This window comes from Rutidosis leptorrhynchoides, chromosome 9, assembly GCF_046630445.1.
Source record: "Rutidosis leptorrhynchoides isolate AG116_Rl617_1_P2 chromosome 9, CSIRO_AGI_Rlap_v1, whole genome shotgun sequence".
NCBI classification, from domain to species: domain Eukaryota; kingdom Viridiplantae; phylum Streptophyta; class Magnoliopsida; order Asterales; family Asteraceae; genus Rutidosis; species Rutidosis leptorrhynchoides.
The window spans coordinates 318,686,718-318,708,730 of record NC_092341.1 but is presented as its reverse complement, the minus strand read 5'-3'; the positions used below and the strand labels follow the sequence as shown (position 1 = coordinate 318,708,730).

General features: G+C 33.8%; 1 protein-coding gene across 1 annotated transcript; it reads left to right on the top strand.

Annotated features, from left to right (window-relative positions):
• The first annotated feature begins 15,001 nt into the window (after positions 1-15,001).
• Positions 15,002-19,395, top strand: LOC139866761 (AP2-like ethylene-responsive transcription factor BBM2). Its single transcript, XM_071855052.1, has 9 exons — positions 15,002-15,197; positions 15,506-16,091; positions 16,438-16,520; positions 16,708-16,716; positions 16,980-17,068; positions 17,431-17,504; positions 17,589-17,639; positions 18,214-18,290; positions 18,650-19,395. The coding sequence occupies exons 1-9, from the start codon at positions 15,002-15,004 to the stop codon at positions 19,393-19,395; spliced, it is 1,911 nt and encodes a 636-aa protein (XP_071711153.1).
• The last annotated feature ends 2,618 nt before the right edge of the window (positions 19,396-22,013 follow it).

The window sequence follows — 22,013 nt, the reverse complement described above, 5'->3', positions numbered from 1 at the left end:
GAGACATTAATTTAAAAAGGTTGAACATAACTTACAATGATTAATAATAGCGTAGCGTTACACGGACAGAATTTCGACTTACACACTTACAACATTCGCTAACATACCCTTATTATTATTAATCTTAAATTAAAATTATAATTATAAATATATATATATATATATATATATATATATATATATATATATATATATATATATATATATATATATATATATCTTGAGAGAGAGATTGATGAAAAAGGAGTACATAAATCGGCTGAAAACTGCGAAATTTATAGATGTGGACAACCATTTTGCTCCATGCGATCGCATGACATTTGTGCCTTCTGGCCATGCGATCGCATGGCCTGGGAATCCAGCTCACATTCGTTTGTCTCCTAGTTTGCCGACGGTTTTTATATATAATATAATATATATATATATATATATATATATATATATATATATATATATATATATATATATATATATATATATATATATATATATATATATATATAATTTTAAGAATTATTTATATATTATATTATATTTATGTGCATAGTTGACTTGTAATTTTTAGTCCGTTGCGTCGAGCGTTGAGAGTTGACTCTGGTCCCGGTTGCGGATTTTCGAACGTCCTTTAGTACTATTTAATATCTTGTACTTTGCGTTTTGCAACTTGTACTTTTGTAATTTTGAGACGTTTCTCATCAATAATTTGAACCACTTTGATTGTACTTTGTACTTTTTAGCTTTTTGGTCGTTTGCGTCTTCAAATCCTCGAATCTGTCTTTTGTCTTCACCTTTTATTATTTAAACGAATATCACTTGTATTGAACAATTGCAACTAAAAGCTTGTCTTTCTTGAGGGATAATGCTATGAAATATATGTTCGTTTTTAGCATTATCAGTTACGCGAGCATCTCGCATTAACTTGCTAGTACAACGTCTATCTCGCTTGATGGATTTCAAATACAACACTGTAACGACCCGCACTTTTTCGATCATACTATACTTATAAGATTAATATTTACATAAATTAAACCTTGCCAACATGACAAGCAATCCAAATTGTCGAGACTTATATTTCCGAAAAGAGTTTTACACAACGTTTGACCGTCTAGTTTGACCGATGATATCACGAACTATACAATATATGATAATTATACGTTTGTGTATCTAAATGTATATATACATATTTAACATGATTAATAAATGTTTTAATATCTCATTTTGTATTAATAACAACAAGTTATATGTGTATTTTGAAATTACTAACTTAAGTTTTCAAAACGATAACTATACGTAACGTTATTTGACATAAATACTTAAGACATATAATGTTTATACATATATTGTATAAGTAATGTATTTAATCACTTTTAAAGACTTAAATACATAAAACCATATAAGTGTATTCACAAAAGATAGTTATATTTGAATCCTCATTCCATTTTTCACAAAATTTCTATACGTATACCTAGAGTATTTGTACTCGTATCATACCAAGCTCCTATACGTATTTACTAATAGTAAATACACATCAAAATCACCACCTAACCAGCCATTATTCATGCCATGAGGGCTAGGTAATTGAACTTGGAAGCAATTAGGACTAGATACATAAAATTATCACTTGAAATTTTGTCCATATACACCATGTTACACGTTTTTTTGGTGTATATATACATGCTCATTTTGATCCATTTTTACTACCATTTTCTTATCAAAAACACACACTCTTTCTTACTCTCTAAACTCCATAAACATCCAGCAAGAAACCTTGAAGATCTAGCTTCAAAAACCATACTAAAACACCATAAGAAAACCATACAAAAACACTTCAAGAAAACCCTCCAAGAACACCAACTTACTTCCAATCTTTCATCCACTTCTATCACCCTTTTGATTCTAGCTTCTTACTCCTCTTTTACAGCAAACTTATCCAAGGAACTTGAGGTAGAATCTATGTTCATAACCTTATTCGATTCATATATATATAGCTATCTTATTTTGTGGTACAAAAGTTTAACAACAAGAACATAGTTTGAATGTTTTCAAACTTGTTTGCAAACTAAATAGATCCTTCTAACTTAACTTTTAAAATACTTCAAGACCTGTAATATAACTTATGTATATGCTAATTTAACAAGGTAAAACTTGGTTTTTCAAAGTATAAGTATTTTTAGAAAAATGGTCATTTAATGATTTTGTTGTAACAAAAATGTTTAACTTCATATGTTTCACTAAACTTTCACCTATGCCGTATGATTTTGAATACAAACCAAGGTATTTACAGTTCATAGTCTTAAAGAAGAACTCGATCCAAGAAGATGGCAATTTGAATCAACGAAAACGGACTTGTAACGAAGAAACTATGACCGAAACAAAATTGGTTATCCAAGACTTAATTGACTTCGGGATTAATTGGGAAAACTTGCATAAAATCACATCTTTATAAGATAACTTGATATTTTATATATATGTACTCATAATTCAATTTCATATGGTTCAGGATCACCCGTAAGCAACACGAGAAGATTAATCATAAGATCCCATGTTTGTACGCAACACGTCATTTGACAACACCGGTACTTTATGTACGCAATACGTCATTTGACAACACCGGTACCGTGGGTCAAGATTAATCTCGACCAATTCATATACGTTGGGGTTTTATTTATTTCGTTAGGGGTTTGGTTTATTTCATTGCGGGTATATTAAACATCTAAAAATGAACCATTAAAATTGAGTTACTAACAAAGAAATGCTAACTTCGGACTAAGGAATTATTCAAAGTATTAAAAGTATAACAAGTATATATATATATAACGTTTGTTTTAAAATGAAAACATATTGATATATTATATATGGATAGGTTCGTGATATCAACCGGAAGACCGAGTCAAAATATATATATCATCAAGACAAGAGTGAGTATATAGTCCCACTTTTAAACTCTAAATATTTCGGGATGAGAATACATGTATTTTATGTTTTACGATATGGACACAAGTAACTGAAAAATATGTTCTACGTTGAGTTGTACCACTGGCATATTTCCCTGTAGCTTGGTAACTAATATTTACAGCGGTATTGTAAACGCGAATCCTGTTGATAGATCTATCGGGCCTGACAACCCCAACCGGACTGGACGACCAGTATTCAACGGTTGCACAGTACTTCGTTTTGTGACTACACTTGGTACGGTGTAGTAAGATTTCATATTAAAGGGAATATGCGACGTGAAAATGTTAAGTATGGTTACCAAGTGCTCAACCACTTAGAATGCTTTTATTAAACTGTTTATATACGAAATCTTGTGGTCTATATATATATATTGCTGCCGGCATTAAACCTATATCTCACCAACTTTATGTTGACCTTTTTAAAACATGTCTATTCTCAGGTGATTTCTAAAGCTTCCGCTGCATCATGTTGGATCTAACCAGGATCTTGCGTACGCATGTTTGTGTCAAAAATAAAACTGCATATCCGAGATGTTGTATTGTAAAATATGCTAGAAACCGTGTTGTTGTCATCATTTGTAAAGTTTGTAAGTCGAAGATTATCGCTAAACGTTAATCTTCTTTTTATTGTCTTAAGCTTGTAACAAAAATAATGGTTATGGTTTGCAATGTATAATATATGCAGTTTTCTTTCAAAAATGTCTCATATAGAGGTCAATACCTCGCAATGAAATCATACGTTATCTAACGCGTTCTTATGGTTAAGGACGGGTTATGACATGTGGTATCAGAGCGTTGGTCTTAGCGAACCAGGTTTGCATTAGTGTGTCTAACCAAGAAGTCGTTAGGATACATTAGTAAAGTCTGGACTTTGACCGGGTCTGATTTTAAAAAACCATTGCTTATCACTGTTGGTTAAAAATTTATATGTAAATATTATGTAAGTACTAATGGGTTAGTTGTTATGTGATAGATGTCGGGCTCGAAACTTATTATCACATTCAGCGACTCCGAATCAGAACCTTCAGATTGTGTTTCAGTCATTAACATATCCGATGACGAAAGTGGTATTTTTGGGGAAGACTCACAATTTACGGATGAACCAACTATAGAAATATCGGAAAGTGAACCCGAGGAGGAAAGTGAACCCGAGGAGGAAAGTGAACCCGAGGAGGAAAGTGAACCCGAGGAAATTACGAAAGAAAAATACGATCAAGGAAAGAAACGAAAAGCTAGTGAATTAGAAAATCCAAATCCCGAGTTTAATGAGAATGAAGTGGCACCAATTCCACTAAACACTACCACCCCTATCCCCGCTATTCCTATTAGTGCTATCCCGGCGTCTAGTTCTTCGGCTCCTCAGCCAAAACGTAGGGAGACAGCTAGGATTCGCGTTGGGGGATTCCCTGGACATAAATGTTTTGGGAAATAGATCAAACGATGCGCTGCCGAATTAAACCATGGAATCAAATAATGTTTTGTATAATATTATTAGTGTGGTTTGTTTAATGTTCGATGTAAGATAAGCATATGTAAAATAGCGAAGTATTAAATGCAATAATTTTCCATGGTTAAGTATTATTTAGATTGTAGTAATTGGTTCTGTACTAAGCTATTAAGTATGAACATTAACGGGTAGGTACTACCCTAGATATAATTATAAAACGCTAATAAGAAGAAAAGGCTTTTATAATAATACCTGGTTCATATTATTAACAAGCTATAAATGTACTATAAATACACACTACATCTATAATATTCCATGTGAATAATTATTTTCTTTCATTAGGAAATGGCGCGATTGAATCGAATGACGGAACAAGAACTCGAGGAACTCATCAACCAGCGAGTGAACGACAGAATGTTATGGGTTGAGGCTGCAAGAGCTGCTGCAGTTAACCCAAATCCTCGTGTAGGATGCTCCTACAAGACGTTTCAAGCTTGCAAGCCCTCATCATTCAGTGGAACGGAAGGACCGATCGGTTTAACCCGATGGATAGAAAAGATGGAGACGGTGTTCAAAATCAGTGGTTGTGATGAAAAAGACATGACCAAGTTTGCATCGTGCACTTTACAAGATAGTGCACTCACATGGTGGAAGAATTATGTGAAGGCGGTAGGAGGAGATGTAGCTTATGATACTCCATGGGAAGAATTCAAAGCAATGATAATCACCGAGTATTGTCCAAGGAATGAGGTTATTAAGTTAGAAGATGAGTTACGAAGTTTGAAGGTGGTTGGTACTGAAATCACCAACTACAATCAGCGATTCATGGAATTGGTTTTACTATGTCCTGAATTGGTTCCAACCGAAGCACGGAAGATTGAAATGTACAAAGGTGGTTTGCCCAAAAAGGTCAAGGCAAACGTTACGGCGTCGAAACCTAAGACAATTCATGAAGCTATAACCATGGCGAACGAGTTAATGGATCAGGTCATTCTGGATAAGAAAGCATTCACTACTGAGGTGAAGGTATCGAGTAACAAAAGGAAGTGGAACGGAAATTATGATCGAGGTTACCAACAGCAATCTTTTAAGAAACCAGAAACCCCGAAAGGTGCGGGTAGCGGTTCAGGCTTTGGTTACAAAGGACAAAGTCCTTTATGCAACCGTTGTCACAAACATCACTTTGGTTACTGTAGTGTGTTGTGCACCAAATGCAATCGACAGGGACATCTTGCTGAAGATTGTAAGGCTCTCGTTACAAATGCAAATGGTAACAAGACTCCTGCCACCAACGCAAATAGAACTGCTTTGGCTACCATTACTTGTTTTGGGTGTGGAAAACAAGGTCACTATAAGAGCCAGTGCCCGAATCCAGAGAAGAATATCGGACCTGCACGTGGGAGAGCATTTGTTATTAATGCTAGAGAGGCATGTGAAGACCCAGAGCTTGTTACGGGTACGTTTACCATTAATAACTTATCCGCATCTATTATATTTGATACTGGTGCTGATAGAAGTTACGTGTGTAGAGAATTTCACGCTAAATTGAATTGTTCATCATTACCTCTAGATGCTAAGTACATGATTGAGTTAGCTAATGGTAAACTAATTAAAGCCGATAAAATTTGCCGTGATTGTAAAATAAATTTAGCCGGAGAAACATATAAGATTGATTTGATACCCGTAGAATTAGGAAGTTTTGATGTAATAGTCGGCATGGACTGGATGTCTAAAATAGGAGCTGAAGTTGTGTGCGCCAAGAAGGCAATTCGCATTCCTCGTAAGAATAAAACGCCAGTAATGATTTATGGAGAGAAGGGTAACTCAAAGCTAAAACTCATTAGTTATTTGAAAGCTCAAAAGTGCTTGAAGAAAGGGTGCTATGCTATCTTAGCACATGTTAATAAAGTCGAAAAGAAAGAAAAAGAAAAGTGCATCAACGACGTGCCTGTGGCAAGAGATTTTCCTGAAGTTTTTCCGGAAGAATTGCCGGGATTACCTCCATTTAGATCGGTAGAATTTCAAATAGATTTAGTACCAGGAGCTGCACCAGTGGCTCGTGCTCCATATAGACTTGCACCGTCCGAGTTAAAAGAACTTCAAAGTCAGTTAAAAGAATTACTGGACCGTGGATTCATACGACCGAGTACTTCACCGTGGGGAGCTCCAATTTTGTTTGTTAAGAAGAAAGATGGATCTTTTAGGATGTGTATAGACTATCGTGAATTAAATAAGTTAACTATCAAGAATCGGTATCCACTACCGAGAATTGATGACTTATTTGATCAATTGCAAGGATCATGTGTTTATTCAAAAATCGACTTAAGATCGGGCTATCATCAACTACGCGTCAAAGAAGAGGACATTCCGAAAACTGCTTTTCGGACACGTTATGGTCATTACGAATTTTTGGTTATGCCATTTGGATTGACGAATGCGCCAGCTGTATTCATGGACCTCATGAATTGAGTTTGTAGTCCGTATTTAGATAAGTTTGTTATCGTTTTCATTGATGATATTCTTATCTATTCCAAGAGTGAGCAAGAGCATGAAGAGCATTTAAGGTTGATATTGGAGTTGTTGAGAAAGGAACAACTATATGCTAAATTTTCTAAGTGTGCTTTCTGGTTGAAAGAAGTGCAATTTCTTGGTCACGTTGTTAATAGCGAAGGAATTCAGGTTGATCCAGCAAAAACTGAAGCTATTGAAAAATGGGAGACTCCTAAGACACCAACGCAGATACGCCAATTTTTGGGTTTAGCTGGTTATTATAGAAGGTTTATTCAAGATTTTTCCCGAATAGCTAAGCCGTTAACAGCGTTAACGCAAAAAGGGAAGAAATATGAATGGACCTCGGAGCAGGAGAACGCATTTCAAATACTGAAGAAGAAGTTAACTACGGCGCCTATTTTATCGTTACCAGAAGGGAACGATGATTTTGAAATATATTGTGACGCTTCGCGACAAGGTTTTGGTTGTGTTCTTATGCAACGGAAGAAAGTTATTGCATTCGCATCCCGACAATTGAAGATTCACGAGCGAAATTATACGACGCATGATCTAGAATTGGGAGCAGTCGTGTTTGCATTGAAGATGTGGAGACACTACTTGTATGGGGTTAAATTCACTGTGTTTACTGATCATAAAAGCCTTCAACATATTTTTGATCAGAAACAATTGAACATGAGGCAACGTAGGTGGGTCGAGTTAATAAACGACTATGATTGTGAAATTCGTTATCATCCCGGGAAGGCAAACGTGGTGGCTGATGCTTTAAGCAGAAAAGAACGAGAACCAATTCGAGTTCGAGCAATGAACATAAAAATTCGCATGACCCTCAACTCACAAATCAAAGAAGTTCAACAAGAAGCACTCAATAAAGAAAACATAAAGAATGAAATAATGAAGAAGTATGAGAAGCAACTCGTTATACGGGAAGACGGAATTAGATATTTTGCAAATCGTATTTGGGTACCAAAGTTGGGTGGATTAAGGAAATTGATATTGAACGAGGCACATAAGACAAGATACTCGATACATCCTGGAGTCGGAAAGATGTATCAAGATCTTAAGACACGTTATTGGTGGCCTAATTTAAAGACAGACGTAGCAACATATGTTGGGGAGTGTCTAACTTGTTCTAAAGTCAAAGCAGAACATCAAAAGCCGTCAGGGTTACTTCAACAACCAGAAATCCCAGAATGGAAATGGGATGGTATTACCATGGATTTCATCACGAAGTTACCAAAGACTGCCTGGGGATACGACACCATTTGGGTGATTGTTGATCGTCTCACCAAGTCTGCACATTTCTTGCCTATAAAGGAAACGGATAGAATGGAGAAACTATTACGATTGTATATAAAGGAAGTTGTTTCAAGGCATGGAATACCTATTTCCATTATATCCGATCGTGATAGTAGATTTACCTCAAAGTTTTGGCAATCACTACAGGAGGCACTAGGAACTCGTTTGGATATGAGTACCGCATATCATCCGCAGACCGACGGGCAGAGTGAAAGAACAATTCAGACTCTTGAAGACATGCTCAGGGCATGTGTGATCGATTTTGGAAACGGATGGGATAAATATCTACCGTTAGCAGAATTCTCGTATAATAATAGTTATCATGCGAGCATTGGAGCTGCGCCATTCGAAGCATTGTATGGAAGGAAGTGTAGATCTCCTATCTGTTGGAATGAAGTAGGAGATCGACAATTAACTGGTCCCGAGATCATACATGAAACGACTGAGAAGATAGTGCAAATCAAGGAGAGATTAAAAACAGCCCGCAGTCGCCAAAAGAGCTACGCCGATGTCCGAAGGAAACCATTAGAGTTTCAGGTCGGGGACATGGTTATGCTAAAGGTGTCACCTTGGAAAGGTGTAATACGTTTCGGCAAAAGGGGTAAACTGAACCCAAGGTACGTAGGCCCGTTCAAGATCATCGAACGCATTGGACCGGTAGCTTATCGACTCGAGTTACCGCAACAACTCGCCGGAGTACATAATACCTTTCACGTCTCAAACCTTAAGAAGTGTCTTGCAAAGGAAGACCTCACCATTCCTCTTGAAGAAATCCATGTCGACGAGAAACTACAATTCGTCGAAGAACCAATCGAAATCATGGACCGTGAAGTTAAACAGCTCAAACAGAGCAATATACCGATTGTTAAGGTTCGTTGGAATGCTAGAAGAGGTCCCGATTTTACTTGGGAACGAGAGGATCAGATGAAGCAAAAGTATCCACACTTGTTTCTCGATGACGCAAAATAGGTACAATTTTTAAAATTTCGGGACGAAATTTATTTAACGGGGAGGTAATGTAACGACCCGCACTTTTTCGATCATACTATACTTATAAGATTAATATTTACATAAATTAAACCTTGCCAACATGACAAGCAATCCAAATTGTCGAGACTTATATTTCCGAAAAGAGTTTTACACAACGTTTGACCGTCTAGTTTGACCGATGATATCACGAACTATACAATATATGATAATTATACGTTTGTGTATATAAATGTATATATACATATTTAACATGATTAATAAATGTTTTAATATCTCATTTTGTATTAATAACAACAAGTTATATGTGTATTTTGAAATTACTAACTTAAGTTTTCAAAACGATAACTATACGTAACGTTATTTGACATAAATACTTAAGACATATAATGTTTATACATATATTGTATAAGTAATGTATTTAATCACTTTTAAAGACTTAAATACATAAAACCATATAAGTGTATTCACAAAAGATAGTTATATTTGAATCCTCATTCCATTTTTCACAAAATTTCTATACGTATACCTAGAGTATTTGTACTCGTATCATACCAAGCTCCTATACGTATTTACTAATAGTAAATACACATCAAAATCACCACCTAACCAGCCATTATTCATGCCATGAGGGCTAGGTAATTGAACTTGGAAGCAATTAGGACTAGATACATAAAATTATCACTTGAAATTTTGTCCATATACACCATGTTACACGTTTTTTTGGTGTATATATACATGCTCATTTTGATCCATTTTTACTACCATTTTCTTATCAAAAACACACACTCTTTCTTACTCTCTAAACTCCATAAACATCCAGCAAGAAACCTTGAAGATCTAGCTTCAAAAACCATACTAAAACACCATAAGAAAACCATACAAAAACACTTCAAGAAAACCCTCCAAGAACACCAACTTACTTCCAATCTTTCATCCACTTCTATCACCCTTTTGATTCTAGCTTCTTACTCCTCTTTTACAGCAAACTTATCCAAGGAACTTGAGGTAGAATCTATGTTCATAACCTTATTCGATTCATATATATATAGCTATCTTATTTTGTGGTACAAAAGTTTAACAACAAGAACATAGTTTGAATGTTTTCAAACTTGTTTGCAAACTAAATAGATCCTTCTAACTTAACTTTTAAAATACTTCAAGACCTGTAATATAACTTATGTATATGCTAATTTAACAAGGTAAAACTTGGTTTTTCAAAGTATAAGTATTTTTAGAAAAATGGTCATTTAATGATTTTGTTGTAACAAAAATGTTTAACTTCATATGTTTCACTAAACTTTCACCTATGCCGTATGATTTTGAATACAAACCAAGGTATTTACAGTTCATAGTCTTAAAGAAGAACTCGATCCAAGAAGATGGCAATTTGAATCAACGAAAACGGACTTGTAACGAAGAAACTATGACCGAAACAAAATTGGTTATCCAAGACTTAATTGACTTCGGGATTAATTGGGAAAACTTGCATAAAATCACATCTTTATAAGATAACTTGATATTTTATATATATGTACTCATAATTCAATTTCATATGGTTCAGGATCACCCGTAAGCAACACGAGAAGATTAATCATAAGATCCCATGTTTGTACGCAACACGTCATTTGACAACACCGGTACTTTATGTACGCAATACGTCATTTGACAACACCGGTACCGTGGGTCAAGATTAATCTCGACCAATTCATATACGTTGGGGTTTTATTTATTTCGTTAGGGGTTTGGTTTATTTCATTGCGGGTATATTAAACATCTAAAAATGAACCATTAAAATTGAGTTACTAACAAAGAAATGCTAACTTCGGACTAAGGAATTATTCAAAGTATTAAAAGTATAACAAGTATATATATATATAACGTTTGTTTTAAAATGAAAACATATTGATATATTATATATGGATAGGTTCGTGATATCAACCGGAAGACCGAGTCAAAATATATATATCATCAAGACAAGAGTGAGTATATAGTCCCACTTTTAAACTCTAAATATTTCGGGATGAGAATACATGTATTTTATGTTTTACGATATGGACACAAGTAACTGAAAAATATGTTCTACGTTGAGTTGTACCACTGGCATATTTCCCTGTAGCTTGGTAACTAATATTTACAGCGGTATTGTAAACGCGAATCCTGTTGATAGATCTATCGGGCCTGACAACCCCAACCGGACTGGACGACCAGTATTCAACGGTTGCACAGTACTTCGTTTTGTGACTACACTTGGTACGGTGTAGTAAGATTTCATATTAAAGGGAATATGCGACGTGAAAATGTTAAGTATGGTTACCAAGTGCTCAACCACTTAGAATGCTTTTATTAAACTGTTTATATACGAAATCTTGTGGTCTATATATATATATATATTGCTGCCGGCATTAAACCTATATCTCACCAACTTTATGTTGACCTTTTTAAAACATGTCTATTCTCAGGTGATTTCTAAAGCTTCCGCTGCATCATGTTGGATCTAACCAGGATCTTGCGTACGCATGTTTGTGTCAAAAATAAAACTGCATATCCGAGATGTTGTATTGTAAAATATGCTAGAAACCGTGTTGTTGTCATCATTTGTAAAGTTTGTAAGTCGAAGATTATCGCTAAACGTTAATCTTCTTTTTATTGTCTTAAGCTTGTAACAAAAATAATGGTTATGGTTTGCAATGTATAATATATGCAGTTTTCTTTCAAAAATGTCTCATATAGAGGTCAATACCTCGCAATGAAATCATACGTTATCTAACGCGTTCTTATGGTTAAGGACGGGTTATGACAAACACAAAACAATTAGTGCAAGGTTAGATCATATGAACCTAAGCACTAACAATTTCCGATCCGACCCGAAGTCCTACAAGTCCCGCATAAAAGCGCATACACAATAAAGTCTAAGTCTAGGCACATATCTCAAGTCGCCTAAATCCCTTAGACCATGCTCTGATACCACTTGTAACAACCCAACCCGAAATTAACGCGAAAATATTTTTTTTTAAAAAAATAAGTCAACCTGGCCTGTCAAGCTTAGCCCGGGGCGCGGACTGACCAGCCGCGGCGCGGCTCAATACAGTTACAGAGGGTCAGGACCTTTAAAACCCTCGACCTCCAAATCCTTTTATAACCCGCGGCGTGCCCATGAGGGTCGCGGCGAGGCTTGTGTCTGATGCAAATTCCAACTAACATTATTTACACAAGTGCCAAAATTTTCTCGCTAACACAAGATCCAACGTTTCAAAAGGCTTCGTGCCACATCAATAAGTAAAGTTTACATGTTTCAAGACTCCCGATAAGATAATTGACTACCGAGCATTATTGCTCGTTACAATTCAAAATATTAGTTTCGACCACCAAAAAGTTTAACTTTCAAACGACACGTAGAGCATGGTGTTTGGGGTTAAACTACCCATATCTTGGTCGAACTTCCAAAAGCTATAATTCCCGAGAGTCACTAATCCAACTGAATACCTTTGCCCTTATCCACGCCAGAGCCTAAAATGGTAAACAACGAGAGAGTAAGCTAACGCTTAGTGAATGCAATAATTATACGATTACATATACAATCTACTTACTTGCAAACACTTACGCAATTACCGCATACATGCTAGCAATATAAACAACCATATTATCACAAGTGTAATACCAAACCTTCGACCACATAAGCTAGCAAAACGTTGCATATACTCGTACAATACAATATGCTACAATACAACTCACAACCATGGTTAACCAATCGTACAAGGAATGGTACTTTAATTTCCCATCGGCGTTCATAACAACCGTTAGTGCACTTAACACGTCGTACACTAACCCCACGGGTGGTATCTTAACACGTCGATACTTCACCCCGGGTGGTGCCTTAACACGTCGACACTTCACCCCGAGTGGTGTCTTAACACATCGACACTTCACTCGTTACATCTCTTGAAGTGGCATCTTAACACGTCGATGCTTCACTCCTGAGTGGTGTCTTAACACGTAGACACTTCACTCGTCACGTGAGTAGTGGTGTCTTAACACGTCGACACTTCACAACTCACACTACACAAATAAATACATCATATATGCACGCATATAATTATTCCACTCACCTTAACACGTCGGTGGTGATTTACTGCTTCCGTACGCTTCGAGCAAAGCACCTAGTACACAAGTACAAATTCAAACACACAACTAGTGAAATTAACCACAATACTCACCCTTGAGCATTTAATGACCCAAAAGCATTAAATGACTCACTTACACCCAAAATCGCCCATAAATGGCCAAGACCCGCTATAAATCACCATAAGCTAGTGATTATAGTCCAACATCATCAACTAACACCATTTTGGGTCTTCTCATACCCATTTTACCCAAATTAGGTCAACCTTACCTATTTGGCCCATTTTAACACTTACTCTAACAACCTTAGTCAAACATGACCCATTTACAATTCTTTCGACATTAAACAAGTGTGTTAATGCCTCACAACACAATTAATACTTACAAATCTCATTTTACAAGATCAACCCCTAGATTATTACCATTAGGGTTTTTCTTACATCCACATATCCCAAATTCACCCATTTTACTCCCAAATGGGTCATACAAGTCTCTAGTAACCCAAAACCCAAGCCATTAACCAATTGAAACTCAAAACATAGAGTTAGAACTTACCGAGACTATCAAAGTGTAGCTAGAGACACAAGGAACAACTTTAAAACTTGGGTTCGGGCAAGATTGGGGCTTCTTCTTCACCAAAAGAGCTTTCTCTCACAAGAAATCACTCTCTCTCTCTCTCTAAACTTGAATTGGAAGAGATAAGGTAGGTGAAAAGGAAGTAATGACACCCCACCAACTGATCTTGAGGCCTTAAAGTCGTCCATTAGGTAAAAATACCAAATTGCCCTTCTTATAATTAAATAAAAGAAGGAATTTTCCGTCAGGGCCTAGCCGCGCCGCGGCTTAAAATAGAAAATCAAAGCCGCCAGCAGATTCAGTATTTACAATATGTACAATTCAAACTTGGGTCTTACATCACCCGCCTTGCAACAAACAGATAATTAAGTAGAACACTCAAAGATGAGATAAAATAAATTGCAAGAAACGTAAAGAACGGGAAAGTTTAACGTGCTTATGTCCAATCATTGAATCTAACGATTGGTTTAGTCCACGGCCAAACAGAGAGAGTTTTCTTATTGATTTTTTCATAAAATAAGCTCATAGTTCCACATTACTCAAAAATCAATTGGTGATAGAGAGTGATCCACTTAAGCTTATATGCATATATTTCTTTTTAACAGTTTCCGATGTGACATTATTTTGCATTTCATTAACCGATTATCTCCAACACCAAAACACCGCATATATCTCTTATATAAAAAATGGTTGATATATAAATTTTGGCATATATATATATATATATATATGTATATATATATATATATATATCTATATATATATATATATGTATATATATATATATATATGTATATATGTATATATATATATATATATATATGTATATATATATATGGAAATACAGTGTATCTAGGTACTCCATATACTCTAGATATCAAAATGAACAAGTATATAGTATGAACAAGAGGTGTATCAATTGATTTTTTTTGTTTGGTTTCTCTTTCATAGACCCTCTTTCCTCTCTTATACTAAGCTTTTGATTTCAAAACCTCAAGTTTTCATTTCATCTTCCTATTAATCCATACATACATACATACACTATGTGCATGAACTCTTCATCCCCCTATTAAATACCAATCAAAACTAACAAAAGCTTAATTTTTTAATGGCTGCATCCATGAATAACTGGTTAGGTTTCTCACTCTCACCTCAAGATCAACAACAAATGGCTGATTCACAAACATCTATTGTTGATAACTTTAACTCTAATGATATCTCCGGCACCGGAGAATACTCCACAATACCTTCTCTTAACCTCCCTCCTCCTTTCGGAATACTCGAACCCTACCATAATCACCATGGTTAGTTTTTTTGTTATTATTATTATTTTTGAATGATAAATACTCACACATCCAACATATTAGACTTAAACCCACAACATATATATTTTGGGACTAATACTAATTAGATCAGTTTTGATGTTAGTTTGTCCAAAAACTTATTAGTGATTACATAGAAATATACCATATATATGATTATTAGTAGTATTTTTTGTTGGTTAATTTTTCAGGATTTTTAAAGAGTTTTTTAATTTATGAAAAAATAAGAAACCCCATGAAATAAAAATCAAATCTTGATGGATTAATTTTGTTTCTTTATAATAATACAGATTGGAGCATGAAGGGTAGCTCGGATCTATCTGTATTAATGGCGGGTGGTAGTTCATGCAACAGTGAAAACCCTAATAACCAACCTCCAAAGTTTGAAAATTTTCTAAGTGTTGGTAACGGTGGTGAGTATATGTACCAACTTCCGCCACAAACCGCCCCAACCGACGTAACAACAACCACAACAAGAGAAAACAACACAACCGCCACTAGTAGTATAGGTCTTTCCATGATTAAAAACTGGCTAAGAAATAACACTACTCCATCTAATCAAAACCATACAACTAGACCATTTGAGAATCAAGAAACCGACGAGAGAACGGCAGTTATGGGTGGTTTTTCTAGTGGCGGTGGTGGTGGTGGGAGGACTAATGAGCTCTCACTTTCTATGAGTACCGGCAGTGGTGGTGGTGGTGGGGGTTATGTTGTTGGTGGTGGAGATAGTTCTTCTTCCGATAATAAACGGCAGCAAATGGAGGTGGCAACCACCGTTGAGAGCGAAAATGGTGGCAGTGCAACGGAGGCGGTCCCCCGGAAATCTATTGATACATTTGGACAAAGAACATCTATTTACCGTGGTGTTACAAGGTGATATAAATTAGATATACATCTTCTAATTTTGTTCATTATCGTCTTTAAAAATTAATTGTATATATTCATATAGTATTTCAATATATACTTTTAACATCGAATAATCCATCAATTATAAATTATAAATTCAAACTATAGAGTACAAACTTTTTTTTTAAAAAATAAGAATCACCTCTCAATATAGCTTTTATAAGTGTAATCAAAATATGTATTTTTTTTTTTTTTTTTTTGTAATATTCTTCATATTTATATTTATTTATATGTTAAGTATTTTTCTTTTTTTTTTTTTTAAAAGAAAATTGTTGTATATATTTTAAATAGTTAGGGTTTTTGGGTAGTGTAGACACAGGTGGACAGGAAGATACGAGGCACATTTATGGGATAATAGTTGCAGAAGAGAAGGACAAGTTCGTAAAGGAAGACAAGGTAATTAATATAATTAATTAGTTACGAAGTATTAGTTAATTAGCAAACTAGCTATTGTTCATGAATAAATTGATTATTGATTGATAAATTCATTTACTAACATGGTTTCTTATGTTTTTTCTTATTATGATCTTATGCATGGAATTAATAAAAAATTGATCTGGGACTTGATTCAATGATCTTGCAGTATATTTGGGTAAGTTTAATTGCAAGTAAAAGGTGTTTTTTATTTTCTTGTGCATAAAGATATCTAGACTGAATTACTTTTATTTTAATAGAAAAGTATATAAGTATATATATTCACTATATTTATTTAAATTTTAAATATTGTTTTCTTTTTTGTTCTTTGTGTACTGTATTTCATTTCAAGTTGCATAATATCTATTTTATTTTTATGTTATTTCTAATATATATTAATATTAAAATTAATTAATAACCTAAATATATACTAATATATAGGAGGTTACGACAAAGAAGATAAAGCAGCAAGAGCTTATGATTTAGCCGCATTGAAGTACTGGGGCACAACAACTACTACAAATTTTCCTGTAAGTTAATTTCGTGTGAAACTGATAAAAAAATTATATTTTTATATAAATATAAAATAATGTAATTTCATAGTACGGAGTAACTTTATTTCAAATATATATAAACTTTGTGGAATTAACATGCACTTAGCATGCCATTAACTTTTTTAAATATACTTTTGCTTTGATTTGTCCTTGAAGTTTCATTTTAAAGGGACAAATATTGAAACTGCAACGTAAAACAATGTATATGTTTCATCCCACAAACTTCAATTCCCTTTAAAATGGGAATGTGTCTAATAACCAAAACCGATTTAATTAGAGTTTGTTTGATTAATGACAATTACTGGCTTTAATCATACGACAACTTAAACAATGTGCAGATTAGCAATTACGAGAAGGAGATCGATGAGATGAAAAACATGACTCGACAAGAATACGTCGCCTCTCTAAGAAGGTATGTTTTATATATGATGAATATGTTGATTACAAATGTATAATATCAAGTCTAACAATTTTATTTTATTTTTAATATAAACAGGAAAAGTAGTGGTTTTTCTCGAGGTGCCTCCATATATAGAGGTGTGACAAGGTATGTAATTCGATAATTAATCGATTTATTTCAAGTCATACATAAGAACATATAATTAACCTAATTAACCCATATATTATTAACTCTAATTAACTTTCTACTAATAAATACATAAACCTCTAGAATTGAAAGTGATTAGTTAAAAGAAAGTGTACGTAACTTTAGGCATTTCTAACAACACATGTGTATTTTTGTAAACGTAAAATAAAACCATATTTATTTCTTAGAAGTTCTCATTTTGGATACCTTTTGCATGCTTTAAATTGTTATATTAATGTTGGTGATCAAATGGGACCAAATGAAATCAGTTTGCACATGCCATTTACCAAAGAGTCAGAATCCAGAATCCTGCAAATTATACCTTAGATATATTTTTATATATATAAATTTACAGGTGAAATTATAATGTCGGGAGATATGATATGAGTATATATTTTTTGATTTTTTTTTTTAGCTTTAATTATTAACTAGTTAGCATATACATCACTTTTTTATGGATTGATCATATTGGTAATCATATTTAATTTAATTGTAAGTTTTTTGTTTAAGCTTTATTTGAATTTGAAATACCCAGGCATCATCAACATGGAAGATGGCAAGCAAGAATTGGGAGAGTTGCAGGAAACAAAGATCTTTATTTGGGAACTTTCGGTATATTCTTTTATTTCATTTGAGTTATAAATTCTATTATAAGCATCACTTTGATGATTATTAGAGGTAGCTAATAAATCACACACACACATTATGTGTAATTGGTCAAAATAGGTTTGACATATTTAGTTAATGTGTATATTTTCCTGTTGGCTGAAAGTTCTTTTGGAAACCGTCTCTTTACTATTGGGTTGAGAGATTAATTTCTTTCCCTCGAGATAGAAAAACACGTCTTTTTCCCTTGCTAAAGGAATGACTGTCTATATCATACCTCCCCGATAATGCACATGTACGGGACTAAGTTATTGTTGTTGTGTATATTTCTATGTTTAATTTGTATTTTATTATATATGTTATAGGCACACAAGAAGAAGCGGCTGAGGCATATGATATAGCGGCCATCAAATTTCGTGGACTAAATGCGGTCACGAACTTTGAGATCAATAGATACGATGTTAAATGCATCCTTGAGAGCACCACTTTACCGATAGGTGGTGCAGCCAAACGTCTTAAAGATGCTGAACAGGCTGCAACCACTGAGTTACTTAGGGCTGCAAAAGAAGATCATCTGACCAACCAACTTACACATGAAGGAATCAACAATTATGCCACTATGACTTGGCCAAGCTCCATTGACTACCACAACCAAGCCATGGCTCAAGCCCAGGCTCAACCATTTAGCATGCACTACCCACAACATTATGGTTCAAACCAGCAATTATGGTGCAAACCTGAACCACATGAACCCGAGGGTCAAAGTTTCCAAGATCTCCAACAAATTCATCAGTTTTTTCAACCTTCACAAAATTCTTCCGTGCTTCATAACCTAATGAATTTGGATTCATCTTCGGTTGAGCATGGTTATAGCGGTGAAGGTGATCAACAAGTGGTTGGATACAATAGTGGTGGTTATATGAACCATTTAATGGCTAATGAAAATGATTCATCTCAAGATGGTGATAGAAACTTGTACTACCATAATCAAGGATCAAATTATGGCGGTTGGGTGCCAACCGCCATACCAACACTGGCAGCCAGAACTGCTAATCTCGTGGTAGCTCATGGCATCGGCACTCCTAATTTTGCTACGTGGAATGACTCATAGTAAGGAGTTCTTGAATACCATGCATACATTATGAGGTTTTTAGGTAGCTTTTTTTTTCTTCTTTCAACTCTACGTTCTTGATGAACTAGGAAAAAGTTTAGGATTTTATTTATATATGTATTTGTATTAGAATATATATTTAGATTAGGATCTAACCAAAGTTCAAGAAACCAATAACATCCACAGGTTTTATTGGTTTTGAGAACTTAATTTTGAAATGTATTTAGATCCCCGGAATATATGTAGAAAACCAAGCTTTGTAATTTTGAATTTAACTTACAACCACACAAAGAATGGGTCATATATAAAATATATAAAAAAGTTACGAGTTGTCATGTTCCATATGTTACTATCAATACATTGATCTTTTGTTCTTTTCAATCCCAATTTCTTATACATTGCCTTTCTTGGGCAAGACATAAACTAAATCTGAATTCATTAATGTATATATAACTAGTAGAAATATGGTCCGTAAGTTACAGCGAAAAATGATTTCGCCTTTTTTTTTTTTTTTTTTGAAAAGCAAGATGTATTATAAAAATGATTTCGCCTTATATCATTATAATCACAATCCGTAAATCGATAATTAGCACAAACCCTTCTGTTGCTGCAAGCAAGTTATGTCGTACAAAATTTCAAATACTACATGGGTTTGTTAGATTTATTTACTTTAAATTTTCATACATGGTTAGGTAACGTAACAATATTTAAATATATGTGTTATAAGTCATAGGTGGTTGACAACCACTTTATGACAAAGTTAAATATGGCTGATCAATCACGGATGTATTATTATTCTACCTAACTGCACAGTAAATTATTGTAATATAAATATCAAAGGATGTGATTTGCATAAGAAGCACACATAGAATATATTCCATATATCACCATTCTTTTACTCTCTCTTATTTCAAGTTTATTAATAGCCTATAGTCAAGAACAAACCCACTAAAGGTAATTATAAGCCTACTGAATTATAACACGAACCAAACCACTAAAGGTAGTTATAAGCCTACTGAATTATAACACGTTATCAGCACGAAGTGCTCCGTATAATCAAGGTTTATCTAAGCAAGCACAAATCACTAATCAAGGTAATAATAATAAAAAAAAATTCTTTAACGATATCATCTATTATTTATTAGTAAGGTAAATATTATTATCATCATAACTAGCATTTATATTTATGTTATATATGGTCGGTTATACCGCATTAATTATATTTCTATAATCTAACTATTATTAACTTCACTAACATTTATATTTATGTTATATATGGTCGGTTATACCGCCTGAATTATATTTCTGTAATCTAACTATTATTAACTTCACTAACATTTATATTTATGTTATATATGGTCGGTTATACCGCCTGAATTATATTTCTGTAATCTAACTCTTATTAACTTCACTAACATTTATATTTATGTTATCTAACATTTATGATTACTTATGCAATTAATCATTATTTATTTCATGCATACTAATGTTTATTCTTAAATTTATTATTTATGCATAATATGTTTATTCTCTTAATCTTCGTATTTATACTAAACGTATTTATACTAAATGTATTTTATAGTAATTATATTTATACTAATAAAATTCTTTTATTAAAATTATTAATAATACAACGAGTACATAACAGTCGTTAACGTCAACTAACGACGTTACAACGGTCATATATACATAACGGTTGTTAACGTCAACTGACGACGTTACAACGACTATATTTTTCAAATATAATATAAACATCTCCGTTTTCACATTTTCACAAATCAATCTTCATTTTCTCAGATTACCACCCTCAAAAAGTTTTTGTAAAGATGATTCACACAAAGATGTTTTTTCCTATTGTATTGGTCATATTAACTATCATCATTGTTGCTAATATACCACCGGGTGAACCTATATTCTATCCCGCCATTGTGATTTTATTATTTGTAATCATACCATTATTCTGTTGTTTGCTACTTATGAATTTAAAATGATTCTAATTTCATGTTGTTAGAAATTGATTATGATTATAATTTATGTTGTTCATCTTTCTGAAAATAGAAAATGTCAAACTTATCAAAGCTTGAGTTTGATGCTCTAGACGTATCGGGAACAAACTACACATCATAGGTCATGGATGTAGAAATAAATCTTGAATCATTGGGTATTCTAGAAACTTTAAAAGAAAACAATACTTGTTCTGATCAAGATAAATTAAAATCAATTGCTTTTATTCGCAAACATATTGATATCACCTTAAAACATATGTATCTCACTATCAAAGATCCACATGTTTTATGGGAAAGTATCAAGAGTAGATTCGATAATCAAAAGGAAATATTACTCCCAACTGCGAGGGAATAATGGAGAAATCTAAGGTTCCAAGACTTTAAAAAGGTAAGTGAATACAGCTCGGCCATGTTCAAGATCCGGTTAAAGCTTCAATTCAGTGGTCAAGAAATAAGTGATGCTGATATGATGGAGAAAACTTTCTCCACAATGCATTCTGCAAACATCACTATACAAGAAAATTTAAGATTTCAGAATTACAAAACTTTTTCCAAACTTCAAACTTATCTCTTAGTTACAGAAGTGAATAAAGAATTACTGATGAAGAATCA